General features: G+C 34.1%; 4 protein-coding genes across 4 annotated transcripts; 1 reads left to right on the top strand and 3 right to left on the bottom strand.

Moving 5' to 3' along the window:
• Window positions 1-628: 628 nt before the first annotated feature.
• Window positions 629-1,496, bottom strand: LOC110993586 (chorion class B protein PC10). Its single transcript, XM_022259913.2, has 2 exons — window positions 1,365-1,496; window positions 629-1,196 (listed from the first exon to the last, which is right to left on the bottom strand). Exons 1-2 carry the CDS (start codon window positions 1,410-1,412, stop codon window positions 669-671), a joined length of 576 nt encoding a protein of 191 aa, XP_022115605.2. The 5' UTR covers window positions 1,413-1,496; the 3' UTR covers window positions 629-668.
• Window positions 1,497-4,340: 2,844 nt separating this feature from the next.
• Window positions 4,341-9,572, top strand: LOC110993536. Its single transcript, XM_045630859.1, has 7 exons — window positions 4,341-4,426; window positions 4,816-5,221; window positions 5,810-5,820; window positions 7,232-7,448; window positions 8,407-8,489; window positions 8,631-8,747; window positions 8,992-9,572. Exons 1-7 carry the CDS (start codon window positions 4,376-4,378, stop codon window positions 9,511-9,513), a joined length of 1,407 nt encoding a protein of 468 aa, XP_045486815.1. The 5' UTR covers window positions 4,341-4,375; the 3' UTR covers window positions 9,514-9,572.
• On the bottom strand, window positions 7,135-7,909 carry LOC110993631 (chorion class B protein Ld34-like). Its single transcript, XM_022259966.2, has 2 exons — window positions 7,819-7,909; window positions 7,135-7,635 (listed from the first exon to the last, which is right to left on the bottom strand). The coding sequence occupies exons 1-2, from the start codon at window positions 7,867-7,869 to the stop codon at window positions 7,219-7,221; spliced, it is 468 nt and encodes a 155-aa protein (XP_022115658.2). The 5' UTR covers window positions 7,870-7,909; the 3' UTR covers window positions 7,135-7,218.
• A 4-nt stretch (window positions 9,573-9,576) lies between the features above and the next one.
• LOC110993630 (homeobox protein MSH-B) lies at window positions 9,577-14,569 on the bottom strand. Its single transcript, XM_022259965.2, has 3 exons — window positions 14,241-14,569; window positions 10,319-10,467; window positions 9,577-10,121 (listed from the first exon to the last, which is right to left on the bottom strand). Exons 1-3 carry the CDS (start codon window positions 14,455-14,457, stop codon window positions 9,660-9,662), a joined length of 828 nt encoding a protein of 275 aa, XP_022115657.2. The 5' UTR covers window positions 14,458-14,569; the 3' UTR covers window positions 9,577-9,659.
• Between the last annotated feature and the right edge of the window lie 307 nt (window positions 14,570-14,876).

Raw genomic sequence — 14,876 nt, 5'->3', positions numbered from 1 at the left:
TTTCCATTCTTCAATTCATATAACCTATTCAGTATACCTACTTGACATGTAACTCTAACTTATTTTGAATGCATTTTGGTTTTAAGAAAGGGCCTTCATTTAATACTTGACGTAATTGAAATACTATTAGTGTTGTGGAGAGTCCCCGTTCACACCACCAATTCCCAGGGGCCGCTCCAGGCCCGACACAACCACCATGTCACCCTTCAGCGGGACGCGACCAAGACACACAAGCCTTTGGGCGTGACGGGGTTCCCGGCGCCACCCGCATGTGCAAAGCGCGTAAGGGAGTGAAATCCCTTTCTACTATCAACTACTTTTAACTGTTTGAAGTGTTCATAAGGAAACAAACTACATTTGATTGGATTTCCTTAAAAAATCATTTAATGGCTAAATAACGATTAATTATAAAAGTCCACACAATCAACATGTATCATACTAATAAGTTAAGTTTTTTTTAAATTGTTGTCAAAGTTATGGTCCTAATACCCAAACTACTTGTTTAAAGGCACGTTGCTTATAAAATTGTAATCATCTTCCCCTTGAAAGCATCTATAACTTCTAAGAAGTTGGTTGAATACTTTGGTATAACCATGGCGATTTAACAACGCGAAATAAAAGTCTTACGTAATAACATAATAATTTAATCAAGTAAATATGAAAACATTCTAATAAATGCCTCGTCGTCCCACACCTTGTATGCCAAAACCAGCATTTCGGGCATTTACAGCAGCAACATTACTGATTGATGGCTCGGGAGCGCCATTCAAGTTCTCGCCAATCATTCCTATATTGCCATTACCAGCACCATAAGCCACCGCACCTTGACCCGTCGCTGGCAAAGGCCCCTCCAGTTCAACTACTCCCAAAAATGGCAACTGCCCAGTAACTGCTAATGGTCCTTCAACCACCAAATTCTCGGACTGAACTGTCACTCCACTTGCAGCAATGGGCGATGAACTTGTGACTATTAAGCCACCTCCATTGAATGAACCAAGTTCCTGGTTGTAGCCAGCAAATGCTGGATCCATTGCTATGCCATTGGCAAAGTTTCCATAACCCATGTTCATTGCTGCCTTTTCCGCCGTTATGGAAGCGGGATTAGCAGGAAGACCAGGGTTGTATATTTGATTTTGATATAGTCTTCCAGGGAGACCTAGGCTGTTTTGATTACCCAAATGTTGTGCATCGGCTACCTGTTTGTACAGTAATATATGTATTAATAAAAATAATAATGTTATTACCTAAGATTCACTTACATGTTTATCTGTGAACCCTATCTCTATCTAATTTCGAGGCAACTAAAATTAAATCCTATCTATTGTAGTATATTTCATCAATTAAAGTACGAACAATTATCTTACCTGCATTAAAAGTGGCGCGAAAATTAAAAATAAGATTTGATATGTCATTTTGTGTGCATTAAATGCGATAAATTGATTAAAAATCCGTGAGGATTACTTTTATATAAGATCATTTACGAAATGGTTTTATTCCGTTGTTAATGTGTCATCATAGTTATCTACATTTATGTAATAAAAATCTATTAGATTATTATCAGTTACCATATTGAAAAGTTTACGGTAAAATAACAATGAATTAAAAAAAATATTAGTACAAGCGTATCAACAAAACTTTAGCTTAATATACTGTAAATAATTTTTTTTTAGGTTTATCACTGAAAATATTTAGAACTGGCCAATTAGAAACATTGCCAATGAAATCTTTTGTTGAATTTCAATTTATGAACTCTTAACCCTAACCTTATGTAGTATAAAGCATTCATTTGTCATTTGTTTTTTGTGAATTGGCGGCAAATCCAAAAATCTTGTTACACGTGAAAATTAACCGAACGCGAGTAAATTTGTTATAATTATATATATTTATAATTTATAATTTTATTCGACAACGAAGCTATGATCTGCATTTCTTAATGAAGCCCCATCTCGTGCTACTATTTACAATTGGTTTAACGAGTTTAAGCATGGACGCAGAAATCTCAATGATGATTTGCGTGTGGGATGTCCTTTAACAGCGCCTACTGAAGATAACATTAGTGCTGTGCGACGCATAACAGAGTGACCTATCAGCAGATACGGACAAGCCTAGGCAATGGTTTGAATCAAGTTCAAAAAATATTACATGAATATTTACACGTTAGAAAGCTTGGTACTAGATGTATTGCCCATACTATTAACAGCCTGGCATGTGTTTTTTGTCAATACTTCAGCGTACTCCGGAAAACGCACTGTACACTACTGTACTGCCACAGAAGGGACCCCTCAGGAAGAATGGTCCCACTACTTTTCTTAGTCGTTTGTGTTTATGTGTAGCGAGAAACGGAGACAACTTCGCAACACAATAAAAGCATTGGCAACTTTCCACATAGCCGTTTTTCATTTTCTAAACATTTTCAGTGTTACCCAGGTATTACTTTAATAAATCAGTTGTTTAAACTAAAGGTGTTTATTCTTCTCTTCCGTTATACGCATTTGATTTGAGAACTGGCAGTAAATATAAATTCACAATTAGTTCAATATGTTTGACGTTCGTAAGTGTATTTGTTTACATTTATGAATATATATATATATTTTTGTTTTGTTTTCTGAATAAGCATTTGACTTATTGTTGTTAATATGAAATTGCCTACGTAGGTACTGATGACAAGGCGTATAATTCAATTCTTGGATCGTTTTTTGCGCTATTATTAACTCACCAAAAATGCAAACGAAAATTTTGTAAATAACAAAAAAGACCAATGTTTTTTAATAATTATGATGACTAGTTATAATTATATTTATATGTCTACGTCAAATTACGGCATCTGAGGCAGATTTAAATGAATATACAACAATAATAACTATTGAACTATAACTTCAATTTTCTGGTTCAATTTTAAACATATAAGTTTTTTGATACAAATATCTTAAAACATTTATTCAATTCAATAGTACGGAGCATAGGCGGCTTCGGCTCTTCCATAGCTAGCTAGGTCTTCGACTAGAATAGCGACATTTCCATTTCCATCGCCATACGCAACACCACCAGCGCCAGTTGTTGGCAAGCTACTTTCTACAGCAACGGCCCCCAAGAAAGGCATTTGTCCCCCAACTGTTAGGGGGACCTTCAATGTCATTCTCTAATATCATAGTGAATCAATAACACAAGCAATCTCAAAATTTTAAAAATTCCGTCTATTTTCATCAATAAATAATTATTTGGTTGAGACATTGTAAGTGATACAAATTAAATAAAGTATGATATGTACGATTCAGATAATATAAGAATCGACTTTGACTAATAATGTAAAATGTAAATTAAGATAAATTTGCGCGCCACTGTGTGTGGCAGAACATGCGAACTGTTTACGACTGTACCACCTTAACATTTTGTACCATATTCTTGCAATAAATAAATTATTATTATTATGAATAATATTAGTAAATTAAGTTCTTAATAATTGCTTTATGTAATTGTGTGTTTTGTGTTTATAAGAACATTATTTCTAAAATGTATCTGTCCTAATTTATAAAAAATAAAACCTTTAATGCTGTTTAACTGGCTAAGCTTAATATGCCGAAAGTAATCAAGTAAATCTCTATCATATTATAATATCTATAAGCAAAAATGTATTCACTCCTCTATTTTTTCTAATTAGAGAGTTCTCTAGAGGTTTGAATCCACATTGGGCCACCTATCTCTTCTAATCTTAAATTGCCTCTTTCGTTTCCCTCTCTGTGGGTGTCACTGCGTTACAATTCTCTTCCATTTTCTATCCTCATAATACTATTAGTTTATTCTAAACAGAAAGAAAAGAAGTACCTAACTGTATTTTATGATCGAGCTACAACAAGATTTATATACAATTAAAATCTAAAAATCATTTAACATTCAGCGTTCACTGCTTGCCAGCAACGCGCGCGAACTATGAATCCCATTTCCAAATCCAGCACGTTTATGACATACGGGATACTTAAGAGTAGTGTCGGCATAGCGGCTTCACAATGTGACAACTCTTACTAAGGGTCGATTAATGCCCGTCTTTGCACCAATAGACTTTCTGTCTATGAGCGCATTTTACACTCGCTCGTGAGATGACAGAAAGAATCGATAAAATACAAGATCACGAAACAGATAGCAAAATCTGAGGCCGTACATATATCAAATATATATTAAAAATTTACTAATTAAAAGTTTTCTGAATTGTTTATCGTTTTTCTCAGAGTTCCGCTGTAACCCATTTATGCTATCAACGAGCATACACATGTGCTATCAACGAATTACAAATTTGATTTCGAAATACCAGAAATCAGGCTCAGTATATAAGTTAGGATTTTGAAGAATTTGACATTATTTATTTTGAAAATAAATAAACATGTCTACCTTCGCTCTTCTCGTGGTCTGCATCCAAGCTTGCTTGGTCCAGGTAAGCAATTCCTATTAATATATTTATTATCTATATAAAGTTTCCTTTAAAAAAAAACTGTCAGATACAGGATAAGCAAATTATTGAAGAAGCGGAATCATTTGAATTTAGAATTAATTTAACGTATTTTCTGACGGTCATAAGTGTACTTGTTTATATGAATAAAGTTATTTGACTTTGAAATTAACTTTGACAGTTAAAATAAACATTAAAGTTAGCCGTCAGTCAGTTAGTTGTTATGCCAAAATATTCTGTGTTATAAACTATTCTTACTAAACCTATAATAGAAATTATATAATGTTTTAAGTTTAATTGCGAAACGGTGCAGTAAGAACAATTTGCTTAGTTCATCAAGTTTTTATTAGATTTTTTTTTATTTTCTATTCTAGAATGTATTCTGCTGGATCGCTGATCCGGCTTTGGCTTCTGGTCCCCTCGGCTGTGCCCCGGGCTTAACAGGAATCCCAGCGCCTTTCGGTCGTGCACCTTTCGCTCCCGCTTTGGCCCCTTCCACTTTTGCTCCTGCTGCTTTTGCCCCTGCTGCTTTTGCCCCTGCTGCTTTTGCCCCTGCACCATTAGCCCCATCTCTATCCCCAGCTGCGTATGAAGCTGGTATCGGCCCATACGGTGGAGAAGGCATTGGTGATATAGCAGTAGCCGGAGAGATGCCGGTTGCTGGTACCACAATGGTAACTGGACAAGTGCCCATACTTGGTGCTGTTCGTTTCGCGGGTGATCTTCCAGCTGGTGGTGTTGTCACCATTGCTGGTCACTCAGGTGGTGGAAGATACGCCTGTTAAAAATGCCATATTTTCTAACGCCCGGACCCAATAATTAATCCACAATCTCAGATTGAAAACCAACCTACAAATCAATGACCATACCCTACGAAGACAATCCATTTTTGGCGACGGATTGAATGCAATCTCTTCGCTCTTTACACTCATATCTGATAAACAATATAACCTAAAAATAGTAAATAAAACCGTATAAATAATATGAAAATATAAATTTCTATATTTAAAACATATCGAAAAGCTGTATAATTATTTTAAAAACTGGTGTAAGTTAAAATCTTAAAATAGGATATCGGCACAGTTGAACTGTCATTTTCATAGACAGGTAGGCACATACACCGATCCGACCTACCATGGATAGCTTGCATCGACAGATGGCTATTAAATCCATCGATTAGTTATTGACACATTTATTCAATATTTGGATTTAGATGTCTAACTCAGATGGTCAAAAATGGATTGAGAAAGGTTATTGGGTTTAGGCGTAAAGCAAGACTAAGGAGAGGATTATCACAGAATAAATTGTTTTTTGGAATTATTCATACATTTTATTTACAAATACCTGATTTCATTATTCTTTATATAGGCGGTGGCCTGGTAATTAGAAAACTTATATTGTGAATTATCTAAATTTCATTCCAGTTTTCAGAACGAAAACAAACAATAGGATAGAAATGTTGAACTAGGCCATTTTTTTTATTAAAACTTCGTTACATTACAAATAAACACAAGTGTCAAAAATTATAAGGGTTGCATTGGAAGGCTTTATAAGGAAAGAAAAGATATACATAGGGTAAAACGCAAGAAATTTAAACTAAACCAAGTAGTTTCTTGTTTCCATATTACTTGTGCATTTGCAAATACTGAATATTAAAATGTCATAAATAAATTTCACTAAATAAAAAACAACTAGGTACTCTGTAACACTGATAATATTTAAAACTGGCCAGTCAAAAACATTGCTACTGAAAACTTTTTTTGAATGTTAATTTTTGGACTCTTTGGTGTCCTCTATCCATCCTTATATAGTACATATTGTATTCATTTGTCATTTGTTTTTGGGAAACTCTTGTTACACGTGAAAATGAGCCGAGTAAATTTTCGGTAAATGATTTATTATGACTTTTATTGTAGGCGTAAGTTAAAAATAACAAGAAGCTATGAAAGGTTGTGATTAGCATTTCTGAATGATGCCCGAGATACGTGCCTCTATTTACAATTGGTAGAGTTTAAGCGTGGACGTAGCAATCTCAATGATAAATATTTACCTAGGCAATACAAATTTTAGATCAAGATAAAAGCCATTTTCAGGGTTGTAAAATTCTTATCTTCTATCCATTTACTTCGAGAAATAGTCACGAGTCTGTGTTATTGAAACATTCGAATTTATATAATTGTTTCTATTTTTTTTTTGATGTAGATAGATCGGTAAATCTAGGCTTCTTGTCACTTATCAAGGTGAAATTGTATTAAATTATCTTATGTCACCGCTACTGTCAACTAGCATTCAGCCCTTTTGTTAGGCTTAATTCCACTAGCTGACCCGGCAAACGTTGTTCTGGTCATATTATTCCTAGGACACATAGCTGTCTTAAAAAATAGGGGTTGATCGTAGAGGAGGGAAATTAAGGGTTGTATATATTTTTCGTATAACATACAAATATTCCTACTTTCACTTCTATTCTATTGGCATTTATCTTCGTCTATTATACATCACGTCATTCAAATTACAGAGAATTATAACGAAGCTTAATAATTGCTTATGCAACAAAACTATATAGATGTAATTATAAAATTGCAAATTTCTCACGTACGAATGCACAGTTAATTATAAATTAATTGTTTATCGATTTGATTCATATTTTTAAACGTGTTTCCTATTTAAATGTAGGTCAAAATCAAAACAGAAAGTACTTGCGCAAATAATTTAATTCAGTTCATGTGATGTTTATCGTTTGTTAGTTTTCCAAATTCGAAAAATGTCAGTTTATACATTTACCATGCGAAGCGTCCGTTACCACGAGCGGCATCCTCTCTGGTAATAGCTACATTTCCGTTTCCGGCCCCAAAGTTGACAGCTCCAGATCCCACAGTGGGCAGAGGTCCTTCTAGGGCTACGGTTCCCAAGAATGGTAGCTCACCAGCCACAGCCAATGGGCCTTCAATTCTGTTTTCGGACAGTACTGAGACACCATTTGGTGGAAGAGGAGATGAACTTGCTACCGGTAAAGGTCCACCATGAGAAGCTGAAGTGGATGCTACGGCGTTTAATGGGGCGTATGGGGTGTTAAGCATGCCTGGTCCGTAGGCGGCATTTAGGAGCCCGAAGGGTGATGCTAATCCAGCAACTGAGCCGCTATTCGCAGCAAGACAATTTGCTGGTCCGAATGGAGCATATAAGCAGGATATGCTCTAAAAAAATATAAACATGTAATTTAGTGAACTACAAATATTTTTCTTATAACTCTTTTATAAATCTATTATGGCTTTAAATCAAGTAACCGCCTCTAATCGTACTACGAGTAAAAACATATTCATTTATTAAGAAAATATTGAATCATCTACGACTACGTTGAAAATGATTGTTTTTCTTACCTGGACCAAGAGAATTTGGGCGCAGACAACCAAAACTGCTTTAGCGGCCATTTTGGATTATTGAGATGTCCAAATGTATACACGAAATTTTGATTGGTCCATTTTTATACAAGATTTTATCACTGTTGACCAACATAAATTCCAAATAATTTTGATTATGTGGTTGTGTAACAATTTAAAACGTTTTATTGTTTTACTTATAAGAATTATTTATTAACCTCTCATGTCGAAATTAACTGCGGCCTATATTATTTTTCTTTTGTTATGGTTCTGTAGGGATTTTTAATAATTTTCAAATCAAAAGAATTTAGTCCCAGGTCCAGTGGCGTAAGATGAATCTGACAGACGAAGTAGGGTCTGTGATACGAATTCCTTTTGCAATTTATAATTTAAACTTTACGATACTAAGGTTTTTATTCTGGAAAACGAATAGTCTCTATGTAATGTGAAATGTTCCATCTGTTGGTTTAGGTTTTAAAAAGGTAGGCTAAGTAAAAAAAATATTATGGCCAAACGAACGGGCAGGCTACTTCTAATTAATTTGCTATATTTGTTTTAAAATTGTTTGATGATTTGCTTTTATAAAAGAGTACCGAGAGTTTTTCACGCCGGATTTCTCTCTCGGCCTACACCCTCTGTCTTCTTTGCCGTTGAGTTCCCAACTCCTACAGGTTCGAATTTAATGACGTGATACCTGTCTATCTTATCTTAAAATAAATATATTTTATTTTAACGCTGTTAATTATTTTTGTATTTTAATACTAAGACAAAAACCGAACAAGCAAGTTGATCAAAGGATCCCTAAAACGTAGTGTGTATTAAAATTGTATAAAAGGGTTGTAACAGAGTTAACAAATCATTACACACAACTTACAAACATGTCTTCCTTCACCTTTTTATTCCTCTGTATTCAAGCTTGTTTAATTCAGGTAAGGTATAAAATAAAAGTATAGGATCTAACAAAAATCTAAAAATACGAGTTTTGCAATTAATGTAACATATTTAATATAAAATACACGAATATAAAATAATGTACAAAATATCGTACATCTAAATAAATTTAATTAAGTTATTTAGTACGTAAATGAAAAAGTTTTATCAAATATTTTCTCAGTAAAGGCAGTGAAACTAATCCAAAAAAAGGTTTTATTCTAAACATGCTTCTTATTTCAGAATGGTCTAACCACACTCATTGGACCGGCAGTATACGGAAATGGCTTTGGCCTCGGGAACTCCGCAGGAGCCGGTTTGACAGCAGCATCCGCTGAATTGGCTGGATGGTATGGTTGCGATTCACCTGCATCTTACAACAATGGCCCAAGAGCTTTAGAAAGAGAGATGGCTGCTGAATACGCTTATGGAGCCAGAGCGATGGAAAGAGACATGGCTGCTGCGTACGGAGCAAGAGCAGTTGAAAGAGAGATTGCCGCTGAATATGGAATGGCTCGTAATGCAGCTATGTGGAATGCCCCAGCTTTGGTCCCAGCTCCAATGGCATATGAATCGGGTATCGGTGCGTACGGCGGCGAAGGCATTGGTGACGTAGCTGTAGCCGGAGAGATGCCAGTAGCTGGTACCACTATGGTAGCGGGACAGGTGCCCATACTCGGTGCTGTACGCTTCGCTGGTGACCTACCAGCGGGTGGCATCGTCACCATTGCTGGAAGTTGCGGATGTGGTAACCGATATGTTTAAAATACTTGATGACGGATTTGTAGAAAATAAAGATATGACTGATTTTTAAGTTTTGTTTAAATGAAAAAAAATTGTATTATTATCACTTAATTTTATTTTTTGGCATATAAAACTCTTTGGTACATATTATTCCCTATCACAACACCTTAAATACTAAAGTTTTCCTCCAGTCTTCTTAAGTGATCTACGTTTGAATCTTGGTTATTATGATTTAAAATTCCATTTTTATAGATATCCATACTCCTCTGTGCTAAGTTTGAGTAGACGCTAGGTACTGGGCATAGACGATTTTGGGCGGGAGCTTTGACAGCTGACAGTCGTTCCCAATTTGAAAATCTTTCATTTGGACCAAGGAATTCTGGTTTAGGAGCATTCCGATAGAGGTTTCTATCAATCACGTGTCCATGTGCATTTATATTGGCAATATTTAATGATTTCCACTGTGGAAGTCTGTTAGGATAATTAAAGATCCATAATCTGTCTCCGACAAACATTGGCCGGGGTGTTACAATACCTAAGCTACTGTAATATTGCTGTGCAAATATTTCTACTTCGTTTGTGTATTTTCTTTTCCATTTAGTTCGACGATTTTGGAACCAAATTTTTATCTGAAATTTAAAAAATATCGTTTGAATCTTATACTTCTTTCTTAGGCTTATCATAATGCCTAACGCAATTATTTTTAAATTCAAATTGGGTTAATTTATCATATCAATGAGAAGCCAATGCTAATTTATACTAAACAATTGACTGTTCATGCTTAAATAAATTACTAAAATTAGTATACAAGTGAATCAAAATTTACCTGTGTCTCTGTAAGTCTTAGCTGCCTAGCCAAACGCCCCCTAGCGGCGACAGATAGGTATCGGTTCTTTTCAAATTCGGCTTCTAAACTTTTAATTTGTTGAGCACTGAAAGCTGTTCTAGCACGTTTTCCTCTGGTACTGCATGACCCTACATCAAACAAAATATTGAATTGTGAATAACAACATTTGTACAACACTACTTAAAAAGATCACAATAAATATGCGCAATCTTTAGATAAATAATTGTACCTTAAAAAGAAATTAAAAATGCTTATGTAATTAAGTAATTAACTCATATGAAACTCTTACAATAATTGTAACCTAAGCGGACGCCAGACATCGTCACCTGACAGCCATCCTCAATAAACACTCTCATCTCAAAATAATTAGTGGCAATTTATCAACATGTCACTCGACGCCATCTTGAATCGTTTCCCGCGCTAATGAGCGCGCCAAAATAAACGTCAAATTGTTCTAGGTTATCCGTGGTTAGCTGTTTTGATTTTGATTTTTTTAAATTAATATAAGGATAAAAATAGTGTCTATGTTCATATTTAGTTAAGATACATAGTTATTCTTCAATATTTTTTATACTGCCTGAAATACTACTGAAAATATTAACATGATAAAATATTTTCTCCAAACATCTCGTTAAAAAATAAATAGTTCTAAAGTATATTATATTATCTATACGTTTTTGTACCATGTTACTTACTTTTAAGTGTCGTACGTATGTATAAATAATATCTAACTGTACGATCAATGAAAACTCAATTACGCCTTACATTAAGGACTTGTAGTATAAACGCAATGATTAAATATTAAATGCATTCCTCTGACATTCATGGACATAAAACACAAGCCACAATACATCACATCTGTTCTAATATTGTGGCGCGTAAATTAATTAGGGGGATAAAATTAACTTGCCATCCGTTTGAGAAAGATAAACATGGCTGATACATGTTTTGTAAACGCTGCGACATTGGTAGAACAATTAATGTCGATACATCGTCACCTATCATCGAGAAAAGTTATTTTGCGCCAAAATAGCAACTCTAAATAGCTTCCACGGATACAAACCTAACTTCACTTTATGTAAATAGAGTTATGGCCGAGTATCGTTTGTAGCGTTTTTGTTAAAAAATAAAAAATAAAGTTGTCACCGATATTATGACAGACGAGATGGCGTTCAGAAACCCCTCATCCGCTTTTTTAATATATTTACAGCTTTTTAATGAGCTCCGACTACTTACTAAATTTTAAATCTGAGACAGTGTCGTTTCATCTTTATTTTTTAACAGTGAGTAATTACAGGGGAGAGAGATTTAGCTAACAAGAGTCGGGAGGCGAAGAGATTTATCTTTTCGTAATAAATTTAGAAAATGAGACATCAGTGGTACATTTGTGTGCGCGTGATGTTGTTTCATATTTATTGGAACCAATTGAATCAGCTAATTTGAGACGCGCGCGCAGTTAAATTGCTGATAATTTATCGTAATAGACCATAAATAAATTAGCGCGGCTTATTTTTTGTACACGTCAATTTGCAGGCAATTTAAAAAAAATATTGAGGTCTTTATTAGTCTTTATATTGGGTGAAAAGAATTTATAGACTGTAAATATTTAAAATGTCTGCGGTTGGAAAATGTTATAGCATTCGTCGCATAGAAAGTGTCAGTGAAAACTCACACATTAGAATATTATATATTATTGCTTTGGGAGTAGTCAGTGGAAGCATAGTACATTAGAGGCAATTAATAAATAAATTTTAGGTATATATAAAAATATTCTGTCACTTTGTTGCGTGAAAATTTCACAGCGTAAAAATCAATGAGGCTAAAAGGTGCAAAGGCGTCAAATTCTTCTGTTTTTTAACGTCGACGTTAAAAAAATATATTAGGAGGTTTTGTGTTTCAACATTTGGTTGCAGAGTAATATTACTTACTCGAATTTTATTTAGTTTTAGAGTTAAAAACATTTTTATACTAATTTGACGATGATAATACAAAATCGATTTTATGTGAGATCAAAGTATGATATTAGTCTCGGCATGTAGGAACTGTTCATATTTTGGGTAGATGGGCATTGTATGCCTACGTACTTTTATTGGGAGAATTGGAAGAAAAAACCCCTTAAAACGATTTGCGAACTCCATGATACTGGCCCACTTAATTTGTCGACCACATTATACGTACATTACGTATAAACAATTTAAATAATTAAAATATTTTACTTAACTGTGTTTTTTTCAAATCACAAACGCTATTCATTTCTCGAAGAAATCTCTCGAAACTCATGTAAGAAATCATTAACTCCATTGAAAAAAATGCCTAACGTACGTATTTGTAGTTATTTTGATTGGATTCGTAGATATTAAACACTTAGGAAACGGAATGCGGGAGACGGCCATTTAGGGCTGACTTGGGTCAGTTGATTGAAAATAAGCAACATTTTTAAGTTCTACGAATGAATTTAAAAACTTAAAAGATAAAAATGCCTAGTAACCTGATAAGTACCTAAACTAAACTAAAATAAATGAGTGGCGCTGCAACCTTTTCAGGTCTGAACCTCATATTGCTGTATCTGTTTCATGATGAATTGTCTATCTAATAGGCAAGTAAGGGCTAGCCTCCTGTGCCTGACACACGCCGCCGACTTTTTGGGTCTAAGGCAAGCTGTATTCCTCACGATGTTTTCCTTCACCGTTCGAGCGAATGTTAAATGAGCACAGAGGAAGAATGTCCATTGGTACACAGTCGGCAATCGAACTTACGACCTCAGGGATGATAATCGCACGCTGTAGCTAATACACCAACACTGTTTTTACTAGTTGGTAAGGTAACTTTTCTACTGAAAAAAGGACTCTATAGTAAGACATTTTTGATGGCAGTTTCTGTATACTCCAACGATTTTCTACGTGAACCTTAATTTATATTAGAGTGTGTCTCGGAAATCAATATAGTTTATGTTGATTAGTTAATGTAGGCTAAACATCATGTTTAGCTTACTTCATCTACAGTTTTTGTAAAACAAATGAAGTTCGTAAAAATAAAACATCAGCTATTCTTGTCATTGGTTGTATAATAGTAATCTTAAAAAGAGAGTTAACTATACGTACATATGTAAAGAATCACCGGTAATTTTAAAGGTGAAACTAATCAAAAAAAGATTATAATTTCGGGTCGCAGATGTAATAGCAATATGGACTAACGGTTTTTAAAAGATATAGGGAATTACATACATATTTAAGTTCAATTATCATAGTTTTACACCTACGTTGACATAATTTAATATTATAACAAAAAACCTCTTTGACGAAATAATCGAGGTCATAGTACATAAATATGATTTGACAAGAAAAAAACTCTGTAATGATGAAGCAAATTTAAAATAAATTTATTAGATATAAATATATGTACATAATACAAGCTCATGTAAATATTTAAACAGATTACCGGAACAGATTTTATCAGGATTTTTATACACCTTTATTTATCTTCTGTATAGTACAACAACAAGTTGGAGGTAAGGAGGGCTTGCTCTATATCATCCTTTATATCCTATATATTTTAAGGTTCTCAGAGGTAGGGTATATAATACGGTAATTTTGGAGAGACTGGGGCTGCGAGGGCCATGTGAAATCGATATTTTTCATTGTATATGTATATATTGCATTATTCATATTTTTGTATAAAAAAGGTGCAGGTTTTATGTTTTCTTGTTTTGTTTATAGCTAATATTATGTTCTTAGTTTAAATTTTAACTTTATTAAGTTGTCTATTGTACTATTATTAATTATTAAAAAAAGATCAAAGAATCTGAGGCTTATATAATAAGGGGTTGTATCCGCACTGATACTGATTTAAAATAATACTGTTTCTTTATTTTTAAAACATATTTCCAATTTGATATTCATACCTGATTGCTGAAATTCAGCCTTATCTGCAAACTCCTGCGCATCACCGACGGACGTTTCTACATCCAACTGTTCCGAATCACTGCTTTCATCACCTGAATCTTTAAAATACGATTGAGATTCAAATTTATCAGCCAATAAACTATCTATGGAAAACGGGAGTTTCGTTTCAGTTCTTTCTTTTTCACTTTTCTCCATAGACTCTTCTTTAACACTCATTTTTACACTTCACACGTCTCTAGTGCACTTAACAAACACAACTGGCCCTCAAAGTGTAAAATCTACAACAAATTTGGGAGAAGCAATAACTCTAACTAATTGGAAAGCTAACGACTCGTTTTTGTCACTTCGAAATACTAAGACTGAAATCTTAAGACACTTTTAAAACATGTTTCAAATTATTTTGTTCTTTATTGACTTAACGATACAGTACACTATTGAGTGAATTCGTAACATCTGGCAGCGATTCCATGTGAAATTAAGATGAAAAGCTTGAACTAATGGGTGTATATCTGGATGACACTTTTGTATGCTACATTTAGCAAACGGCTGAGGGAGTTTGATCTCAATTGCGTTTAGATAAAGTTTATGTTTGATTGGGATTTCTTAAAAGATGCAAATAGTCTTGGCTCCGAAGT

Source organism: Pieris rapae, chromosome 13 (genome assembly GCF_905147795.1).
Source record: "Pieris rapae chromosome 13, ilPieRapa1.1, whole genome shotgun sequence".
NCBI lineage: Eukaryota > Metazoa > Arthropoda > Insecta > Lepidoptera > Pieridae > Pieris > Pieris rapae.
The sequence above is the reverse complement of the archived record's forward strand: the minus strand, read 5'-3'. Positions and strand labels throughout refer to the sequence as shown.

Coding starts and splice junctions, on each gene's coding strand:
- LOC110993586 (XM_022259913.2), bottom strand. CDS start 1,412: ATGACATATCAAATCTTATTTTTAATTTTCGCGCCACTTTTAATGCAG. Junction 1,197..1,364: donor TCGCGCCACTTTTAATGCAG/GTAAGATAATTG, acceptor CTGTACAAACAG/GTAGCCGATGCACAACATTT.
- LOC110993536 (XM_045630859.1), top strand. CDS start 4,376: ATGTCTACCTTCGCTCTTCTCGTGGTCTGCATCCAAGCTTGCTTGGTC. Junction 4,427..4,815: donor TCCAAGCTTGCTTGGTCCAG/GTAAGCAATTCC, acceptor TTTCTATTCTAG/AATGTATTCTGCTGGATCGC. Junction 8,490..8,630: donor TGAGTTCCCAACTCCTACAG/GTTCGAATTTAA, acceptor CCTAAAACGTAG/TGTGTATTAAAATTGTATAA.
- LOC110993631 (XM_022259966.2), bottom strand. CDS start 7,869: ATGGCCGCTAAAGCAGTTTTGGTTGTCTGCGCCCAAATTCTCTTGGTC. Junction 7,636..7,818: donor CCCAAATTCTCTTGGTCCAG/GTAAGAAAAACA, acceptor ATATTTTTTTAG/AGCATATCCTGCTTATATGC.
- LOC110993630 (XM_022259965.2), bottom strand. CDS start 14,457: ATGAGTGTTAAAGAAGAGTCTATGGAGAAAAGTGAAAAAGAAAGAACT. Junction 10,468..14,240: donor GGCTGAATTTCAGCAATCAG/GTATGAATATCA, acceptor TGTTTGATGTAG/GGTCATGCAGTACCAGAGGA. Junction 10,122..10,318: donor TAAGACTTACAGAGACACAG/GTAAATTTTGAT, acceptor TTTAAATTTCAG/ATAAAAATTTGGTTCCAAAA.